General features: G+C 46.4%; 1 protein-coding gene across 1 annotated transcript in view; it reads left to right on the top strand.

Annotated features, from left to right (window-relative positions):
- The window catches only part of Supt7l (SPT7 like, STAGA complex gamma subunit), an 11,252-nt gene extending 2,478 nt beyond the window's left edge, over window positions 1–8,774 (top strand). Inside the window, exons 2-5 of the mRNA XM_021162926.2 lie at window positions 1,411–2,018; window positions 4,364–4,688; window positions 6,021–6,258; window positions 8,367–8,774. Coding sequence (XP_021018585.1) covers window positions 1,606–2,018; window positions 4,364–4,688; window positions 6,021–6,258; window positions 8,367–8,629 — 1,239 coding nt within the window. The 5' untranslated portion in view covers window positions 1,411–1,605 and the 3' untranslated portion in view covers window positions 8,630–8,774. The remainder of the gene's footprint in view (window positions 1–1,410; window positions 2,019–4,363; window positions 4,689–6,020; window positions 6,259–8,366) is intronic.
- Window positions 8,775–11,543: the final 2,769 nt, after the last annotated feature.

Genomic DNA, 11,543 nt, shown 5'->3' with positions numbered 1-11,543 from the left:
GAACTCACTCTGTAGACCAGGCTGGCCTCGAACTCAGAAATCCGCCTACCTCTGCCTCCCGAGTGCTGGGATTAAAGGCGTGCGCCACCACGCCCGGCTCCCAATTGGTTCTTTATTTGTCAGTAAAGAAAGCTGGGGGCCAATTGCTGGGAGGAAGGTACCCGTGGGACTTCCAGGTTCCAGGAGGAAAAGGTAGCCAACAAAGGAAGGAGAGAGGTTTTTCTGCCATGCTTTGGAGGAAGAAGAATGCAGCAACCATGTGAGGTCTTGGGGGAGCTGGGCCTATGGCTGGGAACTGGGTGGCTGTGGATGTTTGGCAGGGCATAGGTGGCACTAGTCACTGAAGTTTGGGGCAGGTGGAGAAACAGAGCTAAAAATATTAATAAGGTCATGCTTTTCCAGTCAAGAGACAGTAACACCCAGCAAGGCAAGTTATAAAAGAATAAACTGTGTGTCTGTGTCTGTGTCTGTCTTATCCACAGATTCAAGGGAAGCTGGGTGGGGAGCTAGGAGCTCGGCTGTTCCCAGAGCAAAGGCGATAGAATAAAACTACAGGCAACACACTGGCTTAGAATAATCTGCAAATCCTAGACTCCAGTGAGAGATCCTATCTCAAAAAGCAAGATGGAATGTTGCCTGAGGCTGATTCCTGACCTCCATGCACACACCCACCGAGAACCTCTATTTGTTCATGTGTATGTCAGAATTTGGAAGCATAAGGCTAGATTAAAGGTTCATGAATGTTTCTACCATACACAGCACAGGTTAAAAAACACCTACTAGTATTTTTTGTTTTGTTTTGTTTTTTTGAGATCTGGTTTTTCTGTGTAGCCCTGGCTGTCTTGGATATTACTCTGTAGATCAGGCTGGCCTCAGACTCAGATCTGCCTGCCACTGCCTCCTGAGTGCTGGAAGAAAGGGGCGCACCACCATATCTGGCTGCCTGTTAGTAGGTTTTTTTTTTTTTTTTTGGTTTTTCGAGACAAGGTTTCTCTGTGTAGCCCTGGCTGTCCTGGACCTCACTCTAGACCAGGCTGGCCTTGAACTCAGAGATCCGTCTGCCTCCTGAGTGCTGGGATTAAAGGCGTGCCCACCACGCCCAGCTCTGTTAGCAGTTTTAATGCTGCTCTCTTTTTCCTATTAGTCTAGCACAATTGTGTAGAAATACTCTGGAAGTACTCCAGACCTCCTACTTTAGTTTCATGCCTTGTCACGGATTTAGAATGAGGCATGCTGGGTATTCTGGCGATGAGTTTGTGATGTGAAATAGGCAGTGTATATGTTAAGAGCCCCACACACCAATTACTACCCTCCACCTATTGGTGACTTTGATTCTCCTTTTGTAATTCAAAGAGGAGCTGTTGCGGTGCGATTGGCATCTAACAGTTACTTTTCTCTTCGTTTCTTCAGGGAGAGTATTGTCTGACCTAGAGTTTTGCTACCACCTTTTTAAAGTGATCTTAGCTTGCTTCTTATGTGGGAACTGCCTAGACTTCCTGCTTTTCACTACAGAAGCTTCTGATCTACCGTTGCCAGAGACGTAAGCACACACCTTTAGGATATCGTTCACATTAGGCCGGAGAGCTCTTCTCTGCTTGCTCTAAAATGCTGAGGTACTGGGGAGAGATACCGATACCGACAGGACAGACCAACAGAAGTTCCTTTGATCTGCTCCCACGGGAGTTCCGTCTGGTGGAAGTCCATGACCCGCCCCTGCACCAGCCCTCAGCCAACAAGCCGAAGCCCCCCACGATGCTGGACATTCCCTCAGAACCGTGTAGCCTCACCATCCATACCATTCAGTTGATCCAACACAACCGACGTCTGCGCAGCCTTATTGCCACAGCTCAGACCCAGAGTCAGCAGCAGACAGAGGGTGTGAAGGCTGAAGAGAGTGAACCTCTTCCCTCCTGCCCTGGCTCACCTCCTCTCCCTGATGACCTCCAGCCTTTAGACTGTAAAAATCCCAATGCTCCATTCCAGATCCGGCACAGTGACCCAGAGAGTGACTTTTACCGGTAAGACAAAGCGTTGCTGTGGTGTTTTTATTACGTGATCTCCCCTCCCCCCACGATCCTGTTACGATTATAGTAGAGTTTCCGCTTCTACCTGAGAACACTGGAGATGAGAGTGATTGACTAGACTAATGTTGCTTAAGTCATTAGTGGAGTTATTAGTCCAAATTGCCAGAAGCTAGTCTATAATTTTGTTGTTGTTTTTGTTTCTGTTTTTATTTTATGAGATAGAGTTTTTCTGTATAGCCTTGGAACTAGTTCTATAGACCAGGCTGGCTTCAAACTCATAGAGATCCACCTGCCTCTGCCTCCTTAGTGCTGGGATTAAAGACATGTGCTACGACTATCTGTATTTTTAAATTTTCTAGCACAATAGTCATTTACTGAGTGCTTATTAATGCCAGACAGTTTACTAGAAGTGAAACAATAAACTGATACATGACTAGTGAAAATGGGCTGGTAAAGTATAACCAGCAAAAAGGAAATCAAAACAAAACAAAACCCCCCAGCTTGTAACAGTCAGCAGCATAGTCATATTTTGAGGGTAATGTAGTTTCATTCAATAAAATATCGTTCATCCCATTAAATTTGTGTTATTACTCCAACTGTAGTTTTTTTGTCAAGTTTAATTTTTTTTTTTTTTTGGTTTGTTGAGACAGGGTTTCTCTGTGTAGCCCTGGCTGTCCTGGAACTCACTCTGTAGACCAGGCTGGCCTCGAACTCAGAAATCCGCCTGCCTCTGCCTCCCGAGTGCTGGGATTAAAGGCGTGCACCACCACCGCCCAGAAAGTTTAGTTTTTAAGAAGAACCTAGCCGGGCGTGGTGGTGCATGCCTTTAATCCCAGCACTCTGGAGGCAGAGGCAGGCGGATTTCTGAGTTACACAGAGAAACCCTGTCTCAAAAAACCAAAAAAAAAAAAAAAAAAAAGAAGAAGAACCTAGGGGCTAGGGAGATGGCTTAGTTAGTAAGTTGGTTGATAAAACCCTGTGTTCTGTCCCCAGAACCAACGAAAAATAAACCCAGTCGTGGTGGCTTTCGTTTATAATCTCAGCACTAGGGAGTCAGAGACAAACATGCCTGAGGCTCTCTAGTCAGACAGTGTACCTACTTGGTGAGCTCCAGGTCTTATAAGAGACCCGGCGTTGGGGTTAGGGATTTAGCTCAGTGGTAGAATGCAAGGTCCTGGGTTCAGTCCTCAGCACTGGAAAAAAAAAAAAAAAAGACAAAATAACAAAAAGAGACCTTGCCTCAAAATAAAAGAGAGTGGCTGGGGAAGATTGCTCAGTCAGGAAAATGCTTGCCATGAGAACCCAGTTAAAAAGCTGGGCACTGTAGTCCATGATTATAATCCCAGGGCAGGAAAGGCAGAGGCAGGAGGATGCCTGGGACTCACTGGCTGGCCAGCCTAGCCTAATCAGTAAGCTCCCAAGAAGAGACCCTTTCTGAAAAAATCAGGGCGGCTTTTGTCATTTCCTTAGAAATGACACTGTAGGCATCAATATGTATTGTGCATACATGTACATGCATCAGGCCCCTATATTCACACACACACATGCACACACACATGCATACACACATGACTTGAACCTAGTTTGTTCTATACATATTTTAAGAAACTGTATAAGAAAAAAATAATACACAGCAGCTATGAGGTACAAAAACATCACTTTCCATTAAAGAAGCCTATATCTAGGCTGTAGATGTAGCTCAGGTTAACCCCTGCTGATTTCACAGGCCCTGTGTTCAAATCCCAACACTACAAGGGAATAAGTCCATATAGGCTCAAATTAAGTGATAGTAATTAGCTCTTTATTAGGTATTTCCAGTGCTTTTAACCTTTGGCCCAGATAGACTGGCCATGGACATATTAAATGAAAAGTTAGTCGTTGTCTCCTTTTTTGGCTATCTATAACTTGCCGTGGTTGTTATTGAGCAGATAATAGTAAATGAGTGAGGCCTCTTCAGGCACCACCTGCTACAGGAGGTGGTGACGTAAACCAAAGAACAGAGATTTATAAAACAGTTTCCTTTGCAGATGGAGGCATAACACCAGTATATTTTCAGAGAGGTTGGAGGGATGACAAGTGGGTAAGAACGCTTGTTCTTCCAGAGGAACTGGTCACTCAGCTGTCTAATTCTAGTTCCTCCACTATTACTCTGTACAGTTTATTTTAGACACGCATTGCCTTTTCAAACTCTGTAATTGGGGGGCTCAGGAATATGATATTGGGTTGCTGACCTGTGCTCTGAGAAGAGCAGGACGAAGGTGGCTGTTTGTCTAGAATTCTCTTGAATGGCTTGTAAAACCCCAGTGAGACAGGCTGGTCACCCCTTTCTCCTCTCTCAGCGGGAAAGGAGAACCTGTGACAGAGCTGAGCTGGCACTCCTGCCGTCAGCTCCTCTACCAAGCAGTCGCCACAATCCTGGCCCACACAGGCTTTGAGTGTGCTAATGAAAGTGTCCTGGAGACCCTAACTGACGTGGCACATGAATACTGCCTCAAGTTCACCAAGCTGCTGCGCTTTGCTGTCGACCGAGAGGCCCTGCTGGGACAGACTCCTTTCCCTGATGTAATGGAACAGGTGTTCCATGAAGTGGGCATTGGCAGTGTGCTCTCCCTGCAGAAGTTCTGGCAGCACCGCATCAAGGACTATCACACTTACATGCTACAGGTGAGGAGACCCTGGGAGACGTGGGCAAAGTGCCCTGGCTGGGCAGAGTCTACAACATACGTTCTGGGGTGCAGTGCACAGGGACTTGGAGCAGAGTGAATCTGACATACCACTGGCCCAGTGGGTAGCCCATTCCTCATTGCTGAATGAATGAAGTACACGGGTACCTGGGGTCTCAAGTACCGTGGTTGGCATTCTTTTATTCAACAAGTATTTATTGAGGACTTGCTATGAGTCAGGCATTGTGGGAGTTAGTAGTTTATAAGAGGAATTAACTCTTCTGAGTTTGAAGTGTTCATGGGAAGCAAAAACAGGCAAACAAATAATAAGCACAACAATTTCAGGTAGCATTAAATGTGTTGAAAACTAAACACGCCAGTGGCATGCCAGGAGGCTCAAGTAGAGCACCGTCTCTCCAGTTCTTGACGCTTAGGCACGTAGTGACCAGTAACCTTCAGCATCTGACAAAAGGGTGCAGATGGCTTGCTTCACTCAAGGTTTGCCTCTAGGGTCTGTCTGCCAGGTACTTGGGAGGTTTCTGACGTGTGAGACAGGCTTCCCTGAGCAGCCAGGCTGGCCTTACTCCCCTCCTTTCTTTTCAGCCTCCTAAGAGATGGAATTCCATACACGATGCCTAGATAATTGTTAGTTTTTATAGACAGAAATGCAGTATTTTGCCTCAGCTCTGGCTTTTTTGCCTTGTGTAACTTTTAATTAATGATAAGACACTTTCTGACATATTTTCTTTATGTGTCTATCATAAATGCAGACCCAAACCCTTAAATGACTTCCTACCATTGGCAGTGGCATCTGTCCTTGTTGTTTGATGGTGCTGGGATTGAACTCATGGCCTTGCACAGGCTGAGCATGCAGTCCCACTGCACCCCAGCCCTGGCCGTAGAGTTTTTAAATTTCACTTTTCAGGCTGGCTATTAGTAAAGTGCTTATCTTGAAAGCCCGAGACCCTGAGTGCAGATCTCCAGGGCCCATGTAAAAAGCCAGGTGTGGTGGCATACACTTGTAAGGCCATCCATCGATGGCGAGATGGGAGGCAGACAGGCGGGTTCCTGAAGCTCACTTTCTCAAGTGAGAAGTGGAAGTACCTGAGGAATGGCCACTGAGGTGACTCTTTGACCTCCGCACACACACACACACACACATGCTTGTGCACATATGCATGCACATGTACACACATGTGCACACACACACCAGAAAGAAAGGACAACTTACCTGCTAACTCCGGCTCTGCCCAGTTTTCCTCGGTTACTGTAAGCTCACTCTCCAATCTAATTCTGAGATAGCTCTGGAAAACTAATTCTTGCTTGCCAACAGATTAGTAAGCAGCTCTCTGAAGACTATGAAAGGATTGTGAATCCCGAGAAGGCCACAGAAGACACTAAACCTGTGAAGATCAAGGAAGAGCCTGTGAGCGACATCACATTTCCTGTCAGTGAGGAGCTGGAGGCCGACCTTGCTCCTGGGGATCAGTCCTTACCCATCGGGGTCCTCGGGGCTCAGAGTGAGCGCTTCCCATCCAACCTGGAGGTGGAGGCTTCGCCACAGGCTCCAAGTAAGAAAGAAAGTTGTATTCGTTTCGCGTCTGGCTCTGCCCATCTTAGCACTTCCTGACACTTTTGAATCAACTCCAAGTGGGAGAAAGGCAGGCATGGGCAGAACAGAAGTTGCTGGAGCAAACAGAGCTGTGGTGAATCCTTTACAGTACTCTCTGGTTTAAGGAGCTGTTTCCTTGATAGAAACTTCAAGAGAATTGCAGACCAAAGGGAATGAAATTGTTGTGTGTTGGATGGAGTTGTTCTGTTGTAGGTTATAGCCATGAGGACTTTAGGAACCTGCAGAACTGGCTTGTTACTTTTTATTTTTAGGCAATTATATTTTTGTTTAGTTCTTGAGACAGGGTCTTGCTGTAGGGTTGTGGGTCCCTCATCTGCTCCACCACAGGGGGGGTGGGATGTGGGGAGTTTGACTGTGCTTATAGGGGTTGGGGGAGCAGTCCCAACCCTGGGCCTGCAACAATGCTTGGGCTGTGGGGTTCTCAGGCTCTTGGACATCCAGGCACCGTTGGGAGTCACAGAAGAGTGTGGGCCGGGGCTGGGTTTAACCCCAGGTGGGTGGGGGGAGGAGAGCTCCAGCTGGTCCCACGGAAAGAGTCCTTGGCTTGATAGGGCAGCATGCTTGCTGGCGGTTGTGGCTGGGAGTTCAGAGAGGCCTTCTACAGATTAGGCTGTGGCTCTATAGGCAAAGGCCTTTCCCATGGCTCCCCACATCGTATCCCAGTGAAAAGACAGTCCAGGGTTCTAAGGCATTTATTGTATGACGGAAAGTGGGTGTATAAAACCATACCCACTTCTCAGGGTGGGCCTGAGGTTAAATACCTTTTACAAGGAGGAGTGTCTGGGAAGGAAAGCTTATTGTCTATGCCCTCCGGGCCTCTAGGTACCTCATTAACAGAGAGACCTCTTGGTCGTGTCTCTTTTATGTGAGAAACGTGGCATGTGTGTTCCGAGTCAGGAGTCTGGCAGGGAGCTGGGAGTCACTTAAGCCTCGGGTGTGTGACCACCAAGTCTCCAGGTCTCGCCCTACTCTACCTTATCAAACATCCTGACATGATTTTACATCCCACAACTTGACATCTTGCCGTCTAGGTAGGTCTGGAATTGAAGGCCTCCTGCTCTAGCCTCGCACGAGCTCCCACAGGCTGCAGTTGCTGCGCTTCACTCGCTATCGAGTCAGCTCAGTTGCAAATTAGCTTGAACACTTAGTTGTTTACAAATGTAAACACATAAGAAACTTAAATATCACAGCCTCATATGTGACCCAAACAAAATTAGGTCAGCCTTAGAAGCGCTAAGAGGTTTTTCTCTGAGGAGGCATAATAGTTAACAGCAGAGCTGCATTACCAAAATATAGAAAGACAGAACACCAACAACCATGTCTCCTGTCAGGAGAGACAAGTAGAGAGCTGATGTCAGCATCACGTGTGAACATAGTCTTCAAAATGCAAAAGAGGCCTAGAGAGATTCTCAAATAAAAGGGAAAAAGCCAAATGAAAAGAAGGCCAGAGGACAGCCAGAGCTATACAGAGAAACCCTGTCTTGAAAAAGCAAAAAATGAAAAGAAAAGAAGGTCAGGGAGCTCGGGAGATGCTGTGCAAGCATGAGGACATGAGTTCAAATCCCAGCACCCATGTAAAAGAGGTGGATGGCTGTGTGCCCATAACCCCAACACTAGCCAGCTAGCTTAATGAAAACTGAGTTCCCAGATCACGGCAATGAGGGAGCAGTGAAAGAAGATGCTTCGATACCTCACATCCTTTTGTGGCTTCCATGTGCAAGCATGAATACAGGAAAATAGAACTTTTTATGGGGGTAAACTGGAATTGTATCTGCCTTTGAACATAATCTTTCTACCCAGTTTGCTTTTTTTTTTTTTTTTTTTTTTTTTTTTTAGAAGTAGGGGTGAATAAGGGGAAGGGGAAAACCATGAAAGTGGAAAGGAAGTGGTAATTTGGGGGTAACATTTGAACAGTGACACCCTCATCCCACGTGGGGTGCTGTAATGAAAGCAGCTCAGAGATTGCTAGTTGTGTGAGGGGGAGATGTGCAGGTTCTGTGTCTGCCTCCCCGTGGGCTCATAATCTTTCCCTCCCTTCATTTCTAGGTGCCGAGGTCAATGCTTCTCCTCTCTGGAACCTGGCTCACGTGAAAATGGAGCCTCAAGAAAGTGAAGAGGGCAATGTGTCTGCGCATGGGGTGCTGGGCAGTGATGTCTTTGAGGAGCCAATGTCAGGCATGAGTGAGGCTGGACTCCCTCAGAGCCCTGACGACTCAGACAGCAGCTATGGTTCCCACTCCACTGACAGCCTCATGGGGTCGTCCCCTGTTTTCAGTCAGCGCTGCAGGAAGAGGATGAGGAAGATTTAACTGCAGAGCGACAGACCTGCACCAGCCAGCAGAAGGCCCTGAGGGCTGGATGTTTCCACAAGTAGTAATTAGATTGTATTCTTTTTTTTTGTTGTTTTTTCGAGACAGGGTTTCTCTGTGTAGCCCTGGCTGTCCTGGAACTCATTCTGTAGACCAGGCTGGCCTTGAACTCAGAAATCCGCCTGCCTCTGCCTCCTGAGTGCTGGGATTAAAGGCGTGTGCCACCATGCCCAGCTCTAGATTGTATTCTTAAGTGTAGACCTTTGCTAATTTCAGAGACAGTTCTTAACCTAGTAACAGTTCACTTTGCATCGTTTCTGTACTTTTTTAAAACAACTAAGCCACCGTTCACAGATGAGTTGTGATACTGGCCTGGTAATCAGACCAAAGTTACTGTCCCCGGCTGGTTTTATCCCAGCTCCTCTCAGCTGTGTCTCTGGCATGCTTGAGAGGAGTCATGCCACTTTGATGCTCCTTGCAGAGGTGGGACTCTGAGGTGCTTTGCTTAAATTTCAAAGCTTGCATATATTCATGTAAATATATGCTATTATAGACGTCAGCAATTGATTCGTCTATTTTGTGTCGTCATTGGGAACCCAGTAGCAAGATAGTAACAGCTAAACCTAAGTCCATCAGTCAGAGTTCAAACTATTCATGCTACTCAGGCCTTTTACCAAGTGAGAGCCTCGGGGACAGCTGTTACCCATATGCAGCTGTCCCCACAGTTCTTTCTTTTCTAGATTATTCCAGCCAGCCTCGTCATTTCTACTTTCCATATGCTCTTGTGCTGACCCAGACTTTTAAGTATCTTTCATGGCGCACACACTTTCACCTTTTCTCCTTGTGAAGGTGGCAAACAGGGCCCGCCACAGCTGCCAGGTGCGCAGCATCTGGCTTTGCTTCAGGACAGCTGTTGGTTTGTTTCAGATGTTTGTTTTAGTTGTTTTGTTTAAAAAGACATTTGAGGATCCCGAGAGATGGGTCAGTGGGTAAAGTCATTTGCAATTTAAGTTTGATCCTGGGGACCCACATGGTGTAAGGAGAGAACCAACTCCTTCATCATGCCATGGTGCGTGTGCACGCGCACACACACACACAAAAATAAATTATTTTTGGAAAAAGTCATCTGAGTTATTCTCTTTTTTAAAGATTCTTTTTTAAAGATTCTTTGACCATCCCATACGCATGCATAGAGTTTTTCCCTTCCCCCAAGCACAGCTTCCTCCTTTCATGTCTGTGTGTGTGATCCAAGGTTCATCAGAGTTGCCTCAAGCTGAGAGGGAACACACTTCCTGAGCAAGGACAACCTAGCAGCAGCACTCACACCCTCCTTCACAACCACTGCTTACCAACTTCAGAGGGGTGCCACACTTCCTGAGCAAGGACAACCTAGCAGCAGCACTCACACCCTCCTTTACAACCACTGCTTACCAACTTCAGAGGGGTGCCGCCTCGAAGGTACCCTCATCACAATGAAACCTTGACAGGCCAATCTTGGGCAGGTCTTATACAGATGTATACAGATAAGCACAGCTGCAGTGCTGCATCAGATCCAAAGGACATCTTTCTGTTTTCTATTTCCCTTCGATCTCCCTATCCTCGTGTTCTTACTTTCCACCCCTCTCACATGACATTCTCTGATTGTAGGAGGGGCCATACAGATCTGTCAATTAGCCCTTCACCATCACATCCTCTGCTCTCCGGTCAGTTACTGGTTAACTGATGCCCATTGCAATCAGCTGCCAAGGCTAAGCACAGCACCTATCTCAGATGGCACACGAGATGACAAAGGATGGCCATGCTCCCTTCCTCCATGACAAACCAAGGTTTGTGGTGAGCTCTCCTCAGAGTGAAGTTTTTTATTTTTTATATGTGTGTGTGCTCGTGCATGGTGTGTGTGGCCTGTATAGAGAGGCCAGAGACAACTGCTGTGTGCAGTCAGTTCTCTCATTCAACCTTCACATGGGCGCCAGAGGCAGAAGGCATGATGTCAGGTTTTCATAGCAAGAGCCTTTAACCCACCAAATCATCTTGCCATCACAACTTAACAGTTTTCAAAGACAGTCACATCATGTACTCTAGACTAACCTCCTATAGTCCTACCTCCTAAAGAAGTTACAGCTTAATTTTAAAATAGGATTTTTCAAATTAATCTTTAACACTCTTAAATCTATCCTGTTTTAATCTTGTGGTAGTTTGAAAATGGACCAAGGCTCATAGGGAATGGAGGTGTGGCCTTGCTAGAGTATTCATGGTTTTGTTGGAGAAGGCCACACGTTGAGGTCTCATATGCTCAAGCCAGGTCTAGTGTCTCAGTTCTTTCCCTGCTACAAAGATGTAGAATTCTCAGCTACTCCAGCACCATGTCTGTTTTAAGAGTTGCCACGGTGGCCATGGTCTCTCGTCACAGAAATAGAAACCCAATAAGACAGATCGTATCTTCATTTTCATAAACAAAGTGGCCAAGATGCAGTTAGTACACTGAATTCACTTAGGAAAGAGTCATTAAGCACCTCCATATTGTAGTGTGTCCTCCGTTTCTCCCTCTCAGGATGTCCAGGTACTGCTGCACACCAGGCTGAAAGGATGAAGCGTTGTGGAGGGAGGAGGCAGCTTCCCCAGGGATTTTAGTTTCTAGCTCTTTAGACAGTACTGAATGAATCTTAGCCAATCTTCAGTGTAACAGCTGGCACACACACCTTTATTGGGGTGGGCTTGTGGACTTTATTCAGGGAGGACAAGGGATATATATGAACCATGGAGAGTGGGAAGGAGTTTCCAGGGTGATTGTAAAATCATTGGCTAGAGTTTAAAGTACTGTGAATAGCTCATTTGTATGGAGAGGTAGTCCATGAATGCTGGGTACTTTTGGGTGGGTTCTTTTTTTTTTTTTTTTTTTTTTTTTTTTTTTTTT

This window comes from Mus caroli, chromosome 5 (assembly GCF_900094665.2).
Source record: "Mus caroli chromosome 5, CAROLI_EIJ_v1.1, whole genome shotgun sequence".
NCBI classification, from domain to species: Eukaryota; Metazoa; Chordata; class Mammalia; order Rodentia; family Muridae; genus Mus; species Mus caroli.
Note: the sequence above shows the minus strand (reverse complement) of the source record. Positions and strands in the feature narration are given on the sequence as shown.